This window comes from Onychostruthus taczanowskii, unplaced genomic scaffold (genome assembly GCF_017590055.1).
Source record: "Onychostruthus taczanowskii isolate IOZ18803 unplaced genomic scaffold, ASM1759005v1 scaffold14, whole genome shotgun sequence".
Lineage (NCBI taxonomy): Eukaryota > Metazoa > Chordata > Aves > Passeriformes > Passeridae > Onychostruthus > Onychostruthus taczanowskii.
In genome coordinates, this window is record NW_024498573.1 from 4827898 (window position 1) to 4850452 (window position 22555).

The following is a 22555-nucleotide window of genomic DNA, read 5'->3' on the forward strand; positions in this document are numbered from 1 at the left end:
GGAAAACCTTGCTTCCCCTACACACTGCCACCACTGGCTCTTTTCTCCTCAGGATGCTGTAAAAACATTTATTTTTGCCAAGATAAACTTGTCAGAAGCACACAGAGTATTTTAGGACCTTGTGGGATTTTTTTTCCTCCAGGTAAATTCTATTCAATAATTTTCCTCAAAAAAAAAAATACAAAAACCCCATGAGATTTGGTAAATTCTATTAAATAATTTACCTTTAAAAAAAATATAAAAACCACAGCAGATTTTAAAGTATTTTTATCACCCAGTCCACTAATTCGAAAGGAAATCAGTTACCTAACAGCTCTCCACATAAAACAAGTGAAATAACAACATGAATTTAAAGCAGATCAAATATACTGAATCAATCCCTTCCATGGATACTGCCATTAATTCATTTCAATTTCATTTAGTTTAATTCACTTTGGAACAGAAGCATAGTCAATCACATTAAGGCTCTTTCAATTCACATTTTTCCCCTCCAATACGACATCCTACACTTATTTGGATTTTTTTCCCCCTTCCCATTTTAGAAAACTCTTAAATCATCACCAACTTGGACCTAAACCTTGCATTTCTTTTGCACTACTCAAGACCTGGTTTTGTAAATTTTGGTTCTGGTAAATTTTGGAGATGCTACTGGATATCTTAAACATGATCTTGCAGGTGGTTTTTTTTTTTTGTTTTTTTTTTGGTTTTTTTTAAATGAAAATGTCAGTAAACACAGTCTGTGCCAGAAAGCCTTTGTCACCTGGAGGTCACCTAGAAATCCATCTGCTGGTGCCTTTGCTTGGCTTTTCCAGGGAAATGGAGAGCCTTGCCCCAGCACTCCCTGCCCTCACGTCTCCTTTTCCCCACTGCAGCCCCTGCCCTGCCAGCTGCATGTCACAGTGAGTAAAGACCACATTTCCTCTTTTTTTAAAGGCAGCAGACCCAAACTGGGAAAACCAGGAGGCAGGGTAAAGTCACAGCCTGGAGGAAGAGAACAAACTTTCCTAACAAACCCCATCACGCCCCCACTGCTCCTGCAGTCTGACAGGTGATTCCCAGAGTGGGAAATTGGAACAATTAGAGGGTTTCCTGGGGGAAACTCAAAGGTAGAAACAGACCCAAGGGAAGGCAGATTCTTCCTCTTCCCTGGTGACCTAGCTGAGCCACAACTATCCCTGGTACCAGAGGAGGGAATCCATAAGAGCTGCTCTCTCTCAGCCCCCTGAATCTGCAGTAAACCAGCAGCACTTGTGCTCAACTTCAGCTGGCTCAGGGTTGCTCCATGTCCAGAATTTTCCAGCAAAGGAGAGCTGGCAATCCAATATTTAAGGACAAAATGTCCTTCTGCTTTTTTTTTTTTTTTTTAATATTTCTCTCTCTTTTTCTAAGGAGGAATAATTTGAGTATTGAGGCAAACCCCTACAACAGTCTTGGTCAGAAAATATCATGAGATTGAGTCATTAATTTTTTAGGCCATATGATTAGTATCTTTCCTGAGGCTAGTCATTCAAGTTAACCTGTAGTGCCACACTTTTTTTTTAAATTATTTTTAAAAATAAATATAACACCCAGCCTTAGCTTGAGGGCAGAGCTGGCTCCCAGGAGCTGTGCTGTTTATTCCCCCATGGCACAATGCTGTCAGCAAGTGGCATCTCTGCAAGTGTCAGCAGTTACACATGTGCACAGCTGTGCCCTGTGTAGGTCAGGGAGGGTTTGCAATTCTGCAAGTCAGATAATACTGGACAGCATTATCCTTTTGCCTGCTGCTACTCCCTGTGATCCAGCACGGCCTTCAGTACCTCCCTGCACAACCAGGAAAAAATTACTCTACTTTTTTTTTCCAAATGCTGAGCCCAGGGTATGCAGAGCACATTGCAGAGCAGAAATGCTGCTCTCATGACCTGTGATTGCCTTTAGTTTGGTCATATCACATGTAAATATGGCAGGTCCCTTCCCTTCCATGGCATCCTCTCTTGTGATGCCTTCCAAAGAGAATCCCCAAGCTCTTTTGCAAAAGCAGAAATGATGCCCAGCAGTAAGCACAACTCCAACAAGGCTCCACTGAGTTACCATTAAACCATATTCCAAAGTTTACCTTAGTTCCTTGAAGGGGTCTGCCCTGACATTGGGAGTTTCTATAGATTTAGGGAACACTGTGCCTTCTGCTCCTGAAATCACAAAACAAAACAGAAGACAAATTGTAAACATTATAAGCTGTTATCAGGGGAGTGATTGTCAAATCATACCTAGGTGCAATTTACCCCATTGCCTGACCCCATGTCGTTCTTGCACATCCCTTCTGTCCCCAGAAAAGCCAGACCTTGTTCATCTGCAATGGGCTGCCTTGATTACACGTGGGGTTTGCCTGTCAACTGCACTTCTGGCTGGAAAAGTAGGTGCTTGCACCCCAGCCTGGGGAGAGTCTGCTGACCCAGCTGATGCAGGGAGCTTGGAAAAAACACCCTTTGCTAACCAGGCATCTAATCCAGCTGCATCCCTCATGGAAGAACATGGATGCATGTCACGACATCATTTCTTTCACTGGGCTCTCAGAGATACTCAAGGGAGAAAAGCAGATTTTGACTTGATCCCTGCAAACATCTCTCCAGTCAGGCTGTGCTCATGCCTGGGGAAAAGGAGGGGCACCCTCATGCAGGGCAGCACAAGCAGACCCTGCCCCAGTCCCAGCCTGGCCACCAGTTCAATGTGTGACCCAGAAATTATTTAACTTCTGCTCATTCCTCCATCTCTCAGAGATGATGGGGAAGCTGCACTGCCCCATTTGCTGACTGGCTTTGGACCTGTGAACTGCTGGGTACTACAAACAGCTTGCCTAAGTTCCAGACCACTGCAATCCTCTTCATGGCCACCTGCACAGCCCAGTTGGGCCACTTCACCCAACCATCCCTGAACTGGGCCCATATTTTGGACTCACCCATATTTTGTGACCAACCCCTGCTCTCTCTTCTCTAGGAAGATGTGCTCTCCTCACATCACTGCTGTAAGCCAAAGCCCTGGCACCCTCTGGCAACCCTTTCCACTGACTGTTCTCATTTAAAATGTGCATCTAATCTGAAATGGTCTCATTTAATCTTTCAGTCACTGAATCTTCTCGAGTCGTCGTGTGCCAACCACCCTTGCATGAGGAGACTTTAGTCAGACACTGATGGTGAACCAACCCCCCCCAACCTGCTCTGATTCTCTCAGAAGTTCTGGGCTTTCTGAATCAATCACTGTGAAGGAAATCCTCTGGACTTCTCACTGGTTTTGTTTTTTTCTGAACCTGTTCTACTTTTAAAGTACCCTGTTGGAGCACAGGAGTCCCCAGGTGCTGTCACTGACACTCTGCTGCAGAACATCACGTTCCTGCTCCCACTGAAACCTCCAATTAAAACACAGCTGAGAGTGGCACTAACTGCCTCACACACAGAGTGTGTGCACTAGAGATTAATGTGCCTGTTCTCCAATATATAGCTGCCAAGCCAATGAACAAGTATGACCTCTATTCTTAAATACAAACCTGTGGTCTTGCCTTCAGACCCACTGTGAACAATTAGTCACTCTTTACTTGCAGACATCACAGCAATTTCAGTGTCAGCATGCAGACAGCGCTGGTGGCATTTTTTTATTTCTTTAGATTTTAGTCTGATAAAGTTATTGGTGCAAACTACAGACCCTGATGAAAACTTTTACATGTACAGTTTGAGAGCACTCCTAACACATGCTGTTGTAGTTGTTCCCTGTGTGCAGTGTGAAAGTCATCATTACAGAATAACAGATGTTCTGAGATGGTCCAAAACATGTCAAGACAACATCCTGCTGTAACTGCTGCCATAAGTGAGAAACACCTACGACTGCAGTATGACTCCACTTTCTTTACACTGAAATAAATTAACTAAGCTGTCCCAAAGTGTTAAAGAAAAAAAAATCAGAATGAAAACAAGCACTCTAACATTTATAAAAAAACTACCTAACTCTTTTTAACCCAGAAAAAACCGAAGTAAACTCAAAGATTATAAAGGCAGCCTAAAGTTTGAAGGTTTATACGTGGGGATTGAAACTGATCCTATAGCACAATACAGATATTGAGCTTTTAACTTCACTATAAGCTTTCGTTGTTACAAGTTGTCATAAGCAGCTGTAACTTGCCAACCATGAAGGTTGTTACTATCAGATCTGTCCTCTCTCAACAGTTTCCAAATGATTTAAATCTCTGCTTTATCCAACACAATTGCCTTGGCTCTTGGCTTTGCAACAAAATGTAGCAAAACATCCAGCCTGCACTTATCTGCATAACTGAGGGAAGGAGGATGAGGAAGTGCAGCTGGAGAGATGCACTCATATTCTTGTACCCCTTCACCCACATGGCTTGGGCATTTTAATTAATTTTATGCTGGGCATTTTAATTAATTTTTAGACACCTTAAGTCAGATCCTGAAGTCATGCAAACTCAAAAGAACTACCTGCCTTTAACCAGAAGTGCTTGCAGAATAAGGAGAAACTTGAACTTATTTCTAAACTTGGGGTTTTCCAGGCTTTCATTTTTTAGATTAAATGCACGAAGCAACTTTGGAACCAAGGTCAATGAAAACCCCAATGCAGTCATTTCAAGAAGGCTGAAAATGAAAGAGTTGGATATTAGCTTCCTCCATTTACTTGTTTTCCCTTCCTTGCTCAGTTTTCAAACCCTCTTTTCCTGTCTCCCTTCTTGCCAGATCCATTAAAAAGTCCCTTATGCACTGGGAACAGGAATGAGATTTCCAAACCTTTCTGTTTCTCTCCTTTGATCCGAATTTGAAGTGAATGCTACCTGCCTTGATAAGGCTTTCTGCCTTGACTGTGTAATTCATATTCTTCTTTAATAACACAGAATCTCCCAAAGGGCCACCTGTCTCTGTCACTGAGCAGGACACCAGCCACGAGGGGAGGCTGAAGGACCAGGACTGAGACATCCCTCCCTTGGCTCTGGCTGTCAGCAGCTGAGGGCCCCTTGAGTTGGCACAGAAACTTTGTCAAAAACACTGATTAATTTCCCTCACCTCACCTAATCCTCATCCTAAGTGTCCCCTTTCTGTAGCAGGGGGCTGACAGATGAATTAAACACTCTGGGGAAGTTCTCCCTTTGGTTTCACCCGGCTGCCTGAGGATTTCACCAAAGAACCATCTTCTTTTTTCTAAGCTATTGGGAATTTTCTGGGCCTCAAACATGCACCCTTCCCTCCAGCCCCCTCTATTCTACACTGGAGAGTCTCAATCTCTGCCTGGGGGGAAAAGTGCCTTGGACTAATTCAGCTCCACTGGACATTTGTGTCAAAGTCTGGCTTTTGGCCACTGTGGAAGTCCCCAGCCAGCTCTGACAGCACCAGTGTTGGAGGGTGTTGAAAGTGAAGGCTGGAGGAAGTGACCTCATTTAGTGGTTTTAGAATCACACAATCACTGATGTTGGAAAAGACTCTGCAGATCATGGAATCCAACTGTGACTCAAGGCTTTGGAAAAAAAAGGAAGTAAATTTTGAGGGAAATGTGCTGTTGTCACTGAAGTGGGCTATTCCAGCTCTGCTGTAGGAAACTGGGATGTTATGGAGTAACAAATAATTGAAAATATGAAGTCCAAGTTCATGTGCTTAGAAAGTAGTAAAAATTTCTTCTACATGTTGGAGGATTCCAAGATATAATGTCCCTGGATAAAAGCTGAATGCTGCTCATGATTTATGGACAGCAAACATGATATTAAACTGAAAGGCAATAAGAAAGTCTAACAGGAACACCAAAAGAGAAAGGAAACCAAATTATTTTAAGAATCATCAGTGAATCCTTGAACTATTGTGTGCCCTCCTGCTCATCCCCAGAGAGGAAAAACTGTCCTGACTGCACAAACAGAAATCTATCTGTCCTGTAAAAGAAGGCTGGAAGGAGTTGGCTGTGTAGCTGAGCAGCATGATGTGCTCAGAAGGATACTCATGCTGTGCACAAATACATCAGGAGGGTAAATAACCCCAAGGGAAAAGAACCACTGGCTCTAAGCCCATGTTTATATGAGAGCCAGTGCTTACATGAGTGGCAGTAAACTGGTCCTGAGTATTTGGGAAGGAAAGTGAGACAAAAGAGCAATGGGAGCAGCTTTTCAGTTAGATGGGACAGACAATATGACAGGTCTGAGAAATGCCTGACTGGAAGATCTGCTGTCCCTGAAACAAGGGGCAGTATTTTCAGGACCAGAAATTTCTTTCTAGTCTTGCATTCCTCTAGTCTTATTTTCACTATCCTCTACCTGAGAAATGATGGATTTTGGCAAATGGTATTAACAAACAGCTCCAACAGTTCAAGAATCAGCTGCTGCAATCTCCCTTTTCAATCAAAGCTGCTCGATCTCTCTTCCTCTTTTACTGAGCATAAAGCCAATATAAGTTACATTTATTATTGTACAACACAGTTTCTGCTTCCTGAATTATCAGTTATTAAAACATTTTCTATCTGAAAAACACATACAGAAAATTTCTATTTCATTGCAAAGTGCTAATATTTTTTTTCATCATATGAGACTCTCTGCTGCTGCTAAGGGTAACTTATGTGCAATCAGCCAAAGACAGAAGAAAACAATAATATCATTTGGATTTAAACACACTGTACTGTACATCTCTAGGCAATAAATTATTCTTTCTCACAGTATTATATCAGAGAGTCTTCCATTATACTGATTCCCTCTTCTGACACTGTGTAATTTACCACCGATAAATGTTCATAAACAGTTTGACTGAAAAATCCATAAAGCCATTTCAGCTTTATTTTAAGTCCCATTTAATGTCCCTCAAAAATGATTTCATCAATGTGTTTCCATTAGCTGGTTCTCTGCCCAATAACTTAATTCCATACAATCAGTCAGGAACTTATACAGCATATGACAGGATCAACCTGAAATATTTTGAATCACCATAAAGATTCATTCAGAGAGTATTTTGGGGTTTTTGGCTTTTTTCCCCTGTTGCAGTGCATAAGGTGTGGGGTGTCAAAGACCCCTGTATGTGCTCATTTCATCCAAGAACAAAAATCATGAGTCTCATGGCAAGAGAACATTTCCAGTCCAGTTTTAGGGTCTGGAAGTGGAGGAGCACAAATGCCCCAGGAAAGAAGCAAATCTCAGCTGGAAGGTGCATCTTAACCAACAACAGCTCCAACCAGAGGAACACAGGAATGTGTGTTCAGCTCTTCCAGCTGCCTCCTGCTTTCCCTGCGTGCTGCAGGCACTTTCTGAGCTGCATGGCACTGTGCTGGCACCTTCCCTGGTGCCAAGGTCAGTCCCTGCTTCCTCTGGCCAGCTGGGACCCAGCCAAGACACTGATCACATCCCCCTCCCTCTGCACAAAACCTCCCCTGGGCTTCCCCTGCTCTCTGCTGCTGCAAGAGAGAGAAGAGGAGCTCAAACACAATGCCACGAGAGGTTTTTTTTGACTAATAATTGATGCTCCTGCTGTCAGGGGTAGGTGGCAATCAGCTGAGCAGCTCCTGGGGCTGAGCAGAGTGCAGGCAGACATCAGGTTTCCACTCAGGTGCAGATACACCTGGTCAGCTCTTCCCCACTTTCCTCTTTCTTTTCAGACAACACATTTCTTTCCCACTCTGTATTTTTTTACTGATAATTACAGACTTGCAGCACACCTTTAGTGTTGTATATCACTGCTTCCAAATGGAAGTGGGGTCTCAGAGGCCTGTGATGAACCTGGTGATTAAGTTTGCCTTAGTGCATCTTCTCTTTAGTGCTCTGCAGGACTGTGCAAATGAGGGGGGAAGGAGAAGGATTTGCTGTGATTTTTTCTAGCTGAAGTCAAGAGGCAATGTACAGCGTGCTGTTGGTCTCCATGAACTACTTTTATTCCCACTATTATTGATCAGGACACATTCAGCAATTTGTTCATGAAAACATCCATCTGAGGAGGTTCTCTCCTCTGCAGGTCTCATCAGGATAATATGTGACAGTCTCAGAAAGTGTGTGCAAACAGATGCCCAGGAAGTAAATCCAATACAATGCAGGTAAAAATTATTTGTGACTGCTTCTTCCAATTCCAAGCTTTAAAAGCCTTATTCATCCTTAATTTATGTTTTTAAATGGGTGAGCATAATAATTGCTGTTGCTCCCCTTGAATCCCATTAAATTTGAAATCAATAAGAGCTCTATTTCAGGGTCCAATAATAGCCTGGTTAGGTTAAGCCAGTGCATTGAACAAAAGCCATGAAGCTTCACTCACATTTCTTTCCAGGATCCTATAAAAATAGCTCATTGCAAAGGTCTGTCTGTCTTCCTTTTTTGTCTAAGTGTTGGGCAGCTCTTTTAAGGGCAATCAAAAATTCCTGAATAAGAAGGGCAATAATGAGATCATGTGCAGCATCAACAAAGTGTTTATAATAAAAAACATAATATAATTTTTTAAGAACGGATTCTATTTCTTATTACAGATTATTTTTAGCCCTTGGTCTTGGCACTGTATGCACACAGGGAGTGAGCCAAGCCTTAGGCACTGGGCTGTGGCTGAGTTAGGCCAGACAGGAGCTCCTTGTGACTCCAACCCTGCTGGGTGGAGGAGAAAAAATTCTCTGACTCAGAGTCCCAAGGAATCAATGGAGCCTGGGTTTTAAGCTGGAAAACTTGCAAACAATGAGATGAGCTGCAAGCTCAGAGATGAGCAAGTGGGTCATTAGTGATGTGTGTGCCTATAGTCACACCATCTCCCACAGCCTCCCTGGCACAGCTCATTTATCTGAGGACACAAAGGGAAGAACAGAACAGAGCACCCAAACTGAGAACAGGCATAGGAAGAAAGGTTGCTACAACTTATGCTGACCTCCAGATATTTCCTTCTTGACTAGTTTTGGGGTCTTTGAACACTTTTCCTGCAGCTCAACAATAGCAATGTCATCACTGAATTCCTTTGAAGCTCTTCTCAGCATTCTTGTGCAAAGTTGCAAAGGAACTCAGGGGAGCACCTGAAGTGGGAATACACAGTGGAAATTTATCATGGAGAATATCGTGTGAGCTTCAAACAGATCAGCTGGGGAGGACACTTAGGAAATAAAATATGAATCTGCCACACTTTTAAACTTGATTTCAATGTTTGGTAAGTGTACAGTATGTTTCTTTCATAATCCTTGTGACATTTAATCAATATTAATCTGATGGTGGATGATTCCTCTCTTTCCTTAAACAGGATTAAGGGAACACAATCTGAACACACATTTCAGCCTGGACTCGAAGCCTATACACTTTACATAAATGCTATCCTTTCAGCCTGGAATGTACTTTAAGTAAAAGCAAACACAAAGAAAACTCCTCAGTTAACTCTCTCTCCCAACACAGCTTGTTCTTGTCAATAAAAAGACAAATTTGCAATCTGGGTGAGTGGATTTTGAAAAAGGAGAGCAATCTAAGTCAGATTTGCCATTTAAAAGAATGGAAAACAGCATCACACCTACTGACCTTAAAGCATGGGAGCTATCAGAAGTATTCATTCAAGAATTGGTAATTTTAATTTCTTCCCTTGCAGAATGGGAGAAATATTTGAAAGAAAACATCCAACAATTGCATCTCAACCTCTGGGGAAAGAAACCAGAAAAAAACCTAAACCCACCCAATTCAACTAAGTCAGGTTTCTTTTCTATACAGCTTTTAAATTCTCTGTCACTGCTGATTACAGGTTGAATCACTTTGTGACCCCTGCTTCTTCATGGATACAGCAACAGAACGATTCCCAGCTGAGAGAAAAAAAAAAAACCCCAAAAAACCATTTTCTTGTGGCTTTAACCACTGAGAGTAAACATGTGTTTTTGCTCTCCACTACTCCTTAATTTTGCTAAACATAATTTTTTTCCCATAATCACAGCTCTGCAACGAGCTCAAGGAAATCTGGCACAACTGCTCTGCCACAACTGAGAGCTAAAGACAGTGGAGGCAGTTTCCAGTGCTAGTGCCAGTGCTGAACCCTGCTCTCTTCATTTGCCAGCACATTTCCCTGCTCCCCTTGTTTTATTCCCCATCCCTTTCCTGCAGGACCAACCACTGCACGACAGCTTGGCAATGGCTCCAGGACTGCATTAGTGCTGCTGCCTAATTACCTGTGGGCAGGGAGTTCTGGGGATTGCAGCTCTTCCTAGAGAAGTTCATACATCTCCAGCAAAAGGTCAAATGCCTGTCCCAGCAGGCTGGGGCTCGTTCCTTTCTCTGGCTGAGAGCACAGAAGGAGCTCAGAAGCATCCTAAGCAAGCTGGAGCTCAATTGCAACTGGGTGAACTGGGAAAGGGCTGTGGCCCCAGCAGATGGTGCAGTTTGGTCCGGAGGCACAGCAAGGCATCCCAGTGAGGTAGCCCTGAGAAGCTCCCTGTCCTTTGGGTTAAAGGCACCTTCCCCTCCACTGCCTTTGTGAAGGAAAAGGATTTGAGTAGGAAAACGTCTCAGTCTCACAAGACATGAGCACTGCAGCACCATGGTTCCTTTTAGAAGGCTACTTACAGACCTGTACCAAGGATATGTTTTTCAGGGCAATGCCCAAAATCAATGCTACAAAGATTGAAGTTTGGCATTTACCCTTAGTCATAAAGCTGCAGCAGACTCAGTGGTGAGACCAGAAAGCTCCATTTCTTCTCTGGGTCAGGCCTGATTTCAACACTTGGCTACCAGAGTTCCCTCTGCCACAAACACATCAGCAAAATGCCATTTGGAAATCATAATGGCTGCTGTAAAGGGCAACCATGCACGTCCTGATCCATAAATAATCACTGCTGAAGAAGGGTACATGCTGTAATAATGGGTGGTAATTACTGGAAATTGTTAAATTTCTAGCTCACCCCACCCTCTGATATGTCTGATACCAGTCAAATACTGCTGTGGATTATTTAATGAAATGTAACTACTCTTGCAGCTATTAAAGTTATCCTGCTGTAATTACTGCAGCAAGCAGAAGCTGGAAAGGACATGCCAAGAAGTCCCTAAAAGTTTAATATGGAGGAAATGTGAGCAGAGTTCTCTAACCAGGCTGGCACTGCAGCCACAGCTCTGCAGGGCTCCTCCCACATGAAGCTAATACATGGAACCCTGAAAATATTTGTACATGTGAAGCTTAATGCAGCTGGGGTAGCTTGCACAGATGTGTTAGCTCAGTAACATCCACAAAAAATCCTGTTCTCCTCTTGACCAAAGTGAAGGATATTATTGCAAAGGATTTTTTTAACCCTTCCATGAGTAACAAGCCACAGCACCTTGTGTTCCATAAATGCAGGGCAGGTCCCCAACAACAGCCCCAACACTGTCATTTAAAAGAGCTCTCTCCAATCACAGAGTCACAGAATTATTTGCCTTGGAATGGACATTAAAGGTCATTTTGTTTCAACTCCCTTGCCACAGGCAGGGATATCTTCCACTATACCAGGTTGCACTGAGCTCCATCCAACCTGAATGGGGCACCCACAGCTTCTCAGGGCAACCCATTCCTGTGCCTCACCACCCTCACAGTATCCCATTTTTTTATGATATCTAATCTAAATCTAACCTCTTTCAGTTTAAAGCCATCCCTCTTCCTCCTGTCACTGCTTGCTCTTGTAAATAGCCACACAATCCTGGAGCACACTGCTTTTATTGTTGGTGTCCCTCCACTAAATCCTCTAAACTCCTTTATAAGCAGCTCATAAATAACATGCTGGAAATGTTGGATTTAATTACTCCAAACTTATTAATAAATTTGCAATAACCTTTCAACAGCTGATTCCTCTTTCCAGGTGCATTCCCAGGCAGCTGGAGAGAAACTTGAGCAAAAAAAAAATGTTCCCAAACTAACAGTCCCAAAAGTCTAACCTGTGGTCAGCATTGACATGCTCCACATGGCTCACTGCCCAAAGGGTGTCTGCTACAGTGGAAAAAAATCTACAAGGTAGAAATGGAGCTACTGGCTAATTATTTGACAGGAGAGCAGGGAAAGGTTGGTGAGATCAAAGGTGCTTTTAAATCAGCCATGGTGCTGGGCTGGGTCACACCGCTCCTGCAGTCTTTATTCTGGGAGATGAAAGACATCCTACCCCACTTTAAATACAGCTATTTCAGTTAGGGTTTGCCACAGGAGAAGGCTTTAGCCAAATCTTTATCATTAGGCTCCATTAGAAGAAAAGCTTCTGCCACGCTAATCCAAAATGTCTGAGACATTTTCTGAGGAGGGGGAGCAATCCCTGTATTGTTCTGTTACAGAGAAGGGACCCTGTGGGGCTGTGATTAATCCCATCCTTGTTGGAAAGCAAAATAGTAATTTTAACAGTGGTAAAAAGCTTGGTAGGTTTGTAAGGGAACAACATCCAGCCCATACAATCCCACCTCCCACACAAACCCTGGGACTGCCAGACTCCTGTAAGCTGCAGCAGTGTGGCTTTTGTGGTATTATCTCAGCTCACTGCAATGCATGTGGATTCCCATCAACATTTAGCTTTCAAAAAAATTGGTTAAATCCATCATAAATATTAAACACCAGAGTACAGTGGCAAGTTTCCCTGAAAACAAACTTCAAAAAATAGTCTGAAATAAAAAAGATGTCAAGGCCCTTGGGAGAACTGACACTGGCATGTCATCAGATGTTGTCTTATAAGGCTAAATTAAGCATCTGACCAGAGTTTAATTTCTGTAAAAACTCATGCTAATTTAAATTGCTTTAGATTTAATTAAAAATGCCTTTCTATAGAGATAATAATGTAACTCTGTTAATTAGTATCAAGTGGCATCTAGAGGGCATATTTAAAAACTAATCTGGAGAATAAATAGAGCTAATTAACAGTCAGAATAATGCTTTATGACTGTCTTTTATTTATAAATGCTATAACGTTCAATAAGCTATTAAATGAAATTGTAATTAATATACATCAAAGTTATTTTTAATACTCTTTTAACTAAAGAGTGTTTCTTACACCCTGTTTTTCAGATGGTCTGGACACGTTTAATTTCTGGAGGGAGGGAGGGAGGGAGGAAGGACGAGGCAGCAAATACAAATTCAATTAGGAGCAGCTCATTTATCTCCCCTACCAGGGTCTGTGTTAGGAGCCCTCAGGGGCTCCAGCCAGGCGTGAGCTCTGAGTTGTGGGGTTTGCCCAAAGCTCTGCTGACCACGGCGAGGGCTGCAGGGAAGGCTGCACATCACCCCACACACACAGCCCCCAGGGCCACCACGGGCAGAGAAGGGGCAGGCTTTGCCTTCAGAAATCCAAGCCCTGCCAAGGCAGAGCTGAGGTTCTGGGGAAGGAGAGCAGCTCTGAGGTTTGCCATGGGATCTTTCAAAACACCATGGGGTGCTCCAGTTCCATTTGGGGAGGGAAGGGATGCTAAGAGTGAGAATGTGCTCCCACCTCATCCCATCCCATCCCATCCCATCCCATCCCATCCCATCCCATCCCATCCCATCCCATCCCATCCCATCCCATCAGCATAAGAGCACTGGCAGAGGAGCTCAGAAGTAAAAGAGCAGAGTGGAGTCGTTGTAGGGCTCAGTTTTTATAGGGTTCCTGCAGGCAAACACAAACTCCCTCAGGGTTATCTCGACCCAGGCAGTGCTGAGCTCCCAACCTGAGCAAGGCAGAGGGGATTTTTTGTGGCCGAACAAGGTTGTGTCAGTGTTACCCTTGTCAGTGTTACCAGGGCTCACCATGGCCACAGGGCTCAGATCTGCCCTTCCCCTCAGACAGAAGTTCCTGCCATCCTCCTGCCTCTCCTGTGATGACAGGTTTGACTGGGTTCACTATATCAAATAAAATCACTGAAGTACTCTAAATTACGTCATACATGAAAAGCAGAGGTGGCCAGCTCTGTCTTTCTGTGTCCTTTAATGCTCATAAATCAGAAATAACTCCCCAAAATACAAATCAAATAAAAAGCACTTTCATATGGAAATCTGCACTGCCCATGCTGCGCAGTTTTTTGAAGCACCATCAAATGCATCGTAAGTCCTACTTGCATTTGTTTTTAATCTATAATTCTGTGTATTCTTCCCCTTTTTTATCCCTTGCTAATGTTGAAAAATCCTCTAGATACCCAGAGCAGGGTTCATTTCAAAACAGAAGAGCACCTCTTTTCTCAGCACAAGGATTCAGCATCGGTTTGTAGCACAAACTCCCAGAAAAAAACTTTGGAGTCCGCACAAAGAAAAGAGTTATTGTCTCTGGCAATATTCAAAGCTGGCCACAAGAACTGCTGCTCTGACCTCTGTGGGATGACTTTCATGCCAGGCTGTTGACACACACTTGCCTCCACAAGAAGTGTTTGTTCAGTAATAAAAAGAACAAGTTGAAATTATTTACATGGCCTAGATGGGTGTCAGCAGACACATTCCAGCAGCACCTGAGAGCCCAAACACCAGAAGAATGATCAAAGGAATTTGTCTGTGTGCTGCAACTCGGACTGGCCTTCATAGCAGACAAAAACACTGCAAGAAACACGAACATATGGTGTAACACTTCCCAGCATGGCAAACAGCCACGGCAAACACTTTTGGAGATAAAATTAGATTGGGGAAGCAAAGCTGGAGAAAAACAAAGCCAAGAATGAACTCAGAAAGCATTTCAGCTCAAGGTCATTGGAATACTTGCTATGTAACATCACCAGCAGTATCCTTCTATTTTTTGTTTTCTGATAGATCTGCAAAAGTCAAACCAACCTCGAGAAACACTCAGTTAGAGGTAAAAATCAAAGTGCACTACAGTGATCAGCAGATTTTTGATGCTGTTTATTCTGGAGAGTAAAAAAAGACAGAAACTCAAAACAGCTATCAAAATTAATTCCTGGTTTCTTGAAAGTACAGAGGAACTTAAAAGCAATTTTTTCTAAGTGTGTAATCTGAAAAGGAGTACTTGCAGCTTGTAAGGAGAAGGTCCTGTATTTTTTTTAACCAACAATGTAAATCTCTCTTATTTTAAGGCTTCCAAGAAAACACTTAAAAACTGTTGATCCCTGCATGAACTAGCTCTGAAAGGTGCAGTGTGAAGGGAGCTTTGTTGGCGAACAGGGGACTGCTACAAATGTCCCCAGCACAAGAATTTTGAATGGGCCTCTTTGAAGTTCTAAGCTAACGAAGATACTCTTAGTTCTGTGAAATTCAACATTTATCCTGTGAAGCCCGCCTAACTTTTTATAGCTGGTGACTGAACTAGTCCAGTGTGTAACAACAGTGATCTGCAGAGAGCTACACCCACCCTGTCCCCAAAGAGGAACCATCCAGAACAGCAGGACATCAGGCAGCAAAAAATGCTAAGGGTGGATACCAAGTCCCATTTATATTATACATAATATACTATTAAATAGATAGAAATTATAGTAACAATAATAATAAAATACTATCTATATCTACATATAATTCCAAGCTCCTTATTGATCTGTTTTTACAATTGAAGTAAGGAACCGTTTGGAATGAAAAGATGTATCCAAAGCAAGTCACTATAAAACAGATATTGGTGCCTCCACAGAGACCACAGCACTGTTGTGTGACTGAGCTACCCACTCTGGCCCTGTGTGAAAACATTCCTGATCAAATCCCAGACTTGACTTCAATTCCCAGACTAAGCAAAGAGCCTGGATTGAACTAGGGAGCCCAAAAATTCAAGTTCCAGACAGTTAATTTTATATAACTATCAAATAAGCTTCAAAATTTCCAATTGCCACAACTGTTTTGTTTCTCCAGTTAATGACAAAAAAAAAATCCAAAGAAATAAGAAAGAACCCCTACACCCCAAACCCAGAGTTTATCCCCGGTTTTCATTGGAAAATACCACTTATTCCTACTTCATTAGGAATAAGGCCTGGCAGGCAGCACAGCTGGGGAGGCAGATCCTCCTGGTGTTTGTTTCAGAATGAAGGAGGAGCTGGTGACAGTGCTGGCACCAAACCATGAACCCTGAGGTTTCCCTTTGCACAGTGACTGCAGACAGGGGCACATCCCTGGGGCAGCCCCTCACTGTCCTCCACCCCAGATCCAAGAAATAAAAGTTGTTCAGGTTCCAAAACTGGTTTTAAAGGTATTTCACTCTGCCAGAAAAACCATTTCCAGGGGAGTTTTTTTCTGGAGGGGAAAGAAAAGAACAAATTGTGCAGGTCAAGAAAGCCCTCCCACCAAAACTCCTGGCCTTTATCTGCTTGGAGAAGATTCAAAGCCATAAAGACAGCAGAAGGTTTTATCTCCAAAAGAAGCTTTCAGTAAGTAGGAAGGAAAGTCAGGCAAAACTATACTCAGACTTGAAGAGGTGCATATTAAAACTGTGGCTTAATGAACAATCTCTTACCTAGAACTCTCAATCTCTCTGCTCCAACCACCACTTCGTTGTCATCTGCAGAAAACAGCAATTTTCCAGAGAGGGTTTTCACCTCAAATTTTTGGCTGTGTGCTTCCACTGCTTGGGGACCTAAGGGGAAGAAGCTTTACTTTAGTGAAAAGTGTAAGAAAATCACACAGTAGCTTCATACATTCAATAAACCCATTTGCTGAGTAATAGTAGCTCAACAAATTGCATCAGAGACACCAAACAGAGGCTTTTTAGATCTTATTAGGAAAGGGCAGTTTTCTACCCAAGTAACAACTGCTCAACTATTTCTACTTATGCTTTTGTAATGCTTATATGTGCCATAATGCTTATATTGAACTTGGGATAGCTGGGATATTTTTACTAAAAGACAGACCCATCTGTGAAACAGCAATGAACATATCCAGCCATGCCTTGAGAGTATTGGTGCAGGTGTAAGAGGCATCAAGAGCTCCTGGGCCCCTTTTGCTTGGACTGATGCTGCTGTGTAAAAGATTCCTGGTTTTCTAGCTTTTAAACATACCTGGATTAAAATTCTATCAGTGTCATGCACAGCCCAATTAAAAAAAAAAAAAAAAAAAAAAAAAGACAAATACCAGCACAGGAGCAAATGTTTTGTTTTAGACTCCTTCAATCATGTGCAGGCCAAGAAAAATGGCATCCTCTCACACTGCAGAAAGTTTTTAGACAAGTAAAACTTTCCTTTGAAGATCTTATTTCAATTCTGCTGCTTTTCCTGCAGGCTGCTGTGCCCTACAGTGCTGGAAAGCCTCTGGCAATGTGATTTCTTGTGGAGGCTGATAAACATCAGCTGCCTAAACAGACATTCTGTGCAGGTTTGTGGCTCAAAGGCTGCCAGGAGTGACAAAGAGGCTGCCCTGGGTTACTGACCTAGGCCAGACTTTGGACAATTCACCACTCATCAGCCCTCCCAATTCCATCTAAACCACAGCTCTCCTGGAATATCACCCTGCACGAGGCAGGTGATTGGACTTTGCATTAATTCCGGCCATCTTCAAGACCAGTCTCATTTCTCAAAAGAGAAATAACACTTGAAAGCCAGTATTTTCTTAAAAAACTCCATCCCTACCCAGCATTTCCTTGCACAGGTCACCTGTGCTGGCACCTGGACACAGAGAATCATGCAGGTGGTTTGCACTTCAGACAAGTGAGACCATGCTGAGATCCCTGGAAATACTTAAAAACTCGTGCAGCCACACTGAGAAAATCCAGTAAAAATCTGATTTGTGTCTTGCTTGTTAACCACCTCCCCACTCATCCTTGCAGTAGGCACAACATGGGACCACATCTTTGCTCCAGTGTGAAACCAAAGCTGGTGCTGAATGCATAAAAAGCTCAATAACCAGAGCATCACACTGGGAGGTATCACTGAGTCCCAAAGTCTCGTGACACAGAGGTGCTTAAGTGAACCAAACACCCTCTTGAAAATACACAAAGAGCCAACAAACTGAAGACCTTCCCTCTGAATGTGAAAATCAGGGAGCCTGGGGGTCAAATTTATTTCCTTCCTCCAGGCAACTTTCACACATGCTGCCTAAATAATTGCTCACTGAAGCTGCATATTTAATTATTTAATACTGTGACTAAAGGCCAAGATGTTATATAAGCAAACCAAGCAACCCAGTCTCAACTTAGAAACATGTTTATGGATTACTGCCCTCGCCACACACCAGTATTTCTGACAGTCCATGCATAAATCTCAGTAAGTATATCTCTGTCCCATATCAAATATGTATTTTATACCATATATACAATGCCATATTCTTTATATAATGCATTAGGCTCTTTCAACCCAAATTACTCCTGCATTCATTCATAGCTGCTGTGCCCTGGGGATTTATAAAACACTCATTTCCCCACCCAACACACTCTTGTTTGGGTGCAAAGGGAGTTCTACATCAGCAGACGGACTTTAAATTGCAAACTGTTGCCACAGTTGGGCTCCAGAGTTCCCAAGATTTCAGGCAGTTATAAATGTCTTTGGAAAAACCTGTGCTTGTTACAACAGAAATGTCAGCCTGGCGTATGTTCTTCTTGACCCTGATGTCATACAACAGACATTCCTAACTCTGGACTGGCTTTCAGATGAAAATGATGCTCTGCTTCTTTGTCAGACAGCCCCAACCAGTTGCCTCTCCAGCACAGCTTTCCTGTCTCTGCCTTTGTTTCAACAGAGTGAAGTTTTCATTTCTACTCCACAAAACACCCAGACTCCCTTCTGTGCGCTGTCTGAAGCTGGCACAGCATCCCAAAACATGCACTTTCATCCCTCCTTAATCCCTCCAAGCAGCCTTTCCCCCTCCTTACCTGTTACAAGGCGAGTGAGGACTTTTGTCTTCTCGTTGAGGATGTTCACGGTCACGTTCCTGGCGGACTGGAAGTACAGTGGGTTGCCCTGGAACAAGACCACGAGACCAAGGGTGTGAGATGGGGATGGCTGCCTGGTGAGACAGCTGGAGCTCTGCCCAGCACTGACCCCGAGCTGGGGCATGGCTGGGGTGCACCTGCCCTGCAGTAACTCCTCCTGTCCAGGATAAGCCCAGAGTGGACACCACAGCTCTGTCTGGCCATGCTTTAGGGATGATTGTCTCTAACAACCAACCTGTAATTTTAAAAGGTGATATGGGACCTGGCCTAAGCTTCCCAAAGGTGTTTCAGGAGGGTGGTTTACTGCAGCAGTGCATTTCAGAGGAAAATCTAAAAAATTACAGCATCTGATGACTCCAGTGGGTGACAGTGTGTGCCCATCAAGTGAGCGAGCCATGCTGGAGAGGAGAAAATGTGATTTACATGTGGAGAGTGCCTTTGATCTCAAAGCACTTGTGAAGCATCTGGCACATTTCCCTACCACACTGTGGGCTGGGATGCCAGCTCGTGACCAGACCCATCCCACCGGCTCTGCAGAGTACAAGGACAAACTCTTCCCCACTTCCCACTGGACCACAGAGAGTTCCACCAATTTCTCATTGTAATGCTTTAAGCACACCTCTGAGAGAAGAGCCAGAGCAGCTGGTAACACACAGGAGCCACGCTGCGACCTGGCAACATCCATCTCAGGTATTTCTCCTGCAGAGTGAAGGCAAAGCAAACCCACAGCTCCAACCATCTGGCTGCTGCTGTGTGCAAACACAGCCGAGGCACCGGGGAGCTCGTGTTCTCCACAGGCAGCCCCAGCCTGCACAGCTGGCTCCTCAGGGGCTATTAGCCACCCACAGCACCAGCACGGGGTGACCACAAATCAAATCAGCCAGAAATCAAATGTGAGAGGTGGAGATTCACCACCAGCATCTCTTCATAATGCCTAAAGCAGGCATTACGATCAAATTCATCAAGTGACTGAGAAAATTCATCACATAATCAATTGACTGAGACACAGGATAGGCAGAGGACATAAAACAGCAAGAAGTTGAAAAATTTTCAACTTAAAATCAGCAAGAAACTGAAAATTTTTATGTCCAATGTCTTTTCCCAGCATTTCAAAATTTTTACATTAGGAATGAATAATCAGGGTGGGAACAGAGAATTGTGTGGGTCAGGCATGTTCTCCTTGCCTCCTGAATTTGTAATGAACACAATATTTTCATAGATGCCAGTTTTTCTGGATCATGGCAGAAGGACTAAGTTGTCTGCGTATAAAATATAACAGGAACACAAAAATTATTCCTGGGAGTCCTGTGGTGGATTGGGCCTTCAGGGAACACTCTAGTGATGGACAAACAATTCCCACCAGTGTTTTCAGAAAATAAACCTCAAAAAACTAAAACAAAACCAGCCTCACATGACCAAATATTCACAGTAATTACATTTGTTGCCTTCACTGTTTTTGCATCATGTTCCCGTGGGCAACATTTCACCAATAAAGAGTAAAATGGGGTTTATTTCATCAATTATAACTAGAACATTTTGGCTACATCAAGACTATTTACAACTAAATAAAAATTATAATGAAAAAAATAATTCCACTTAATCATCTCCGGATCTTGGAAAAGTTTCAGAAGCTCTTGGTGCCTCTGTCCCCCGCTGCACTACATGAGGACAAATCATCCTTCTATACCTCTGCAATGTATCTGGCACCTTAAGTATTATTGTATATAAAACTGAATTATGATTAGTAATTTATAAATAAGGATCAGTGGTAATGACTTGTAATGATTCTCCTCTTCTCTAATTTTTGTTATCTTCTAGAACTTCCAGAAATGAATGCTGATTATTTATTACTATTTTATGGTTAACAGCTGAGAGACAAAATATGGCTTCACTTGGATCCCCCCTGCTCAGGGACTTGATTTGAACACACCCAGGAACAGCAGTTTACTGCTGCATATCCATTTCCCACTTACACATAAAGAGTATTTTTAAAAGTAGACAGCTACAATCTGCATAATGTATAGTTATGGGTGAGACTATAGCTACTATAAACACACCATAGGAAGCACAGAAAAGTCTTTTTTTTTTTTTTTTTTTTTTTTTTTTTTTTTTTTTGACTTGTACTGTTTGAATTTTGCTTATGGAGTTTTCAAGCAGCTGGAGTGTTTTGAAAAAGCCAGGAACTCTAGTTCACAATCAGGCAAGAAAATAGTTCAATTCCCATGACTTTGAAAACTCTGTTGCTGCTCTTTGTAATATGAAATTTGCACTACAGAGGAACTACAAGATAAGCCAATGTAAAAAGTCACAGAAAGAATTGCTCTGAAGAAGACCTACAAGACAAGGAAAGAGCTGGTATCCATCTAGAAAAGGCTAAAGGCTTAAAATAGATAATCAGACCTGGAAATGTTTACCCCAGCATAGTCATCTCATTCACTCATTCAGAATTCAAATTCACACAGGCTTCAAAAAACTAAATTTCCCTAATGGAGGAGGTATGTTTTTATTGGTCTGAAGGGAAAGAACATTGGAAGCACTTAATGCAATGCCTGTTCTCATTTCCATAATTCTTTTTCCATTAAGGAATGAAAAAGAACTAAAGAAATTACTCCCTTTTGCTGAAAACTCGGCAGATTTTCTATCCATCATCTTCTGTTTACAAAGGAAATAACATTGACATCTTTTAAACACTGAACATTAAAAAAAAGTTTCCTCTGTTGCAAGCTTGGTGATGATGCCAGCTTCTTTCAATCACACAGAACAAAATAATGAAAGCTTTAAAAGCCAGTTAGGATTTACAACTGAAAAGACAAAGCCTTCCCCTTCTCTTACACTTTCATGTTTCCATGACACAAAATGAAGTATTCTGATGCATATGAGCAGGTGGAAATCTAAATCAGTATGGCATCAGCACCACCATAAAACAGTTATGTAGAGAAGCTATATTTTCATAAACTGTCATAGCCCTTGATGGAGCTGGAGTTGGAATATCAGCATGCAATAAACAAGCACATCTTTTAAACACTTTTTGGGCTGGTCATGTCCTTTTAGCTCACCATGAACCTACTATTCATCTCTGCAGGGAATCCTGGAGAGTAAATACATCATTCTGCCTCTTACTCCAGCTCCTCATTAGCAGAGCCACTGCCTTAATATAATTCAAACGTTTGCAGACACACAATAGCGCTTGCCACAGATACTCAATATATTAAAACATGGCACACATGCTGCAGAAGAAAGAATATGAAAAGTGAAAAAATATGTCAAAACTGCATAGCTTGGTTCCTCACCAAGCAGAGGTATCCAGTAAAATACAGAAGACTTCACAAAAGGTATCAACTTACTGTTTGCTAGGTTAAACACATGGCAAAACAAGCCAGAACAGCTCACTAGCTGTCTTTCTTTGGCTCACTTTGGAAGAGATGCTAAAAACTCCCAGATCAGAGACTGAAACAGAAAAAGCCCTTTGACTGACAACCTTAATTTGCAGCTGAAGCAATCCCAACTACTGCTGTCTTCTGGGAAATTCAGTACTTTAACAGATGTCCTTAGACTGTTTTAGGGAATTATTAAAAATATTTGGAAATCCTTTTAATTTTTTACAGGCAATTTAAAAATAATGCCTCACAGTTGGCATGTTTCTAGTTCAGATGGTCAAAGGGAACAGCTTTGATCTGATCCTATGGATTCACAGACTTCACACAGTAAGTGCCAAGTGAAGCTTGTGGAAATAATGGAAATGGTGAATTTCCTGCAGGCTTGACAAAATAATGGTAAAAATAAAATCTTAAAGCATAATTTCGGTTGGCAAGGAGCAGTCTATGGAGAAGTCATTCAGAGCACCAATTTCCTGCTCAGCCCC

General features: G+C 42.5%; 1 protein-coding gene across 8 annotated transcripts in view; it reads right to left on the reverse strand.

Annotated features, from left to right (window-relative positions):
* The window catches only part of SGCD (sarcoglycan delta), a 306318-nt gene that overhangs the window by 31566 nt on the left and 252197 nt on the right, over positions 1-22555 (reverse strand). For all 8 annotated transcript variants that reach the window (XM_041397415.1, XM_041397414.1, XM_041397419.1 and 5 more), the window contains 3 exons: positions 18634-18721; positions 16288-16407; positions 2096-2168 (listed from right to left, as the gene is read on the reverse strand). In XM_041397415.1, the coding sequence (XP_041253349.1) occupies positions 2096-2168; positions 16288-16407; positions 18634-18721 (281 nt within the window). The remainder of the gene's footprint in view (positions 1-2095; positions 2169-16287; positions 16408-18633; positions 18722-22555) is intronic.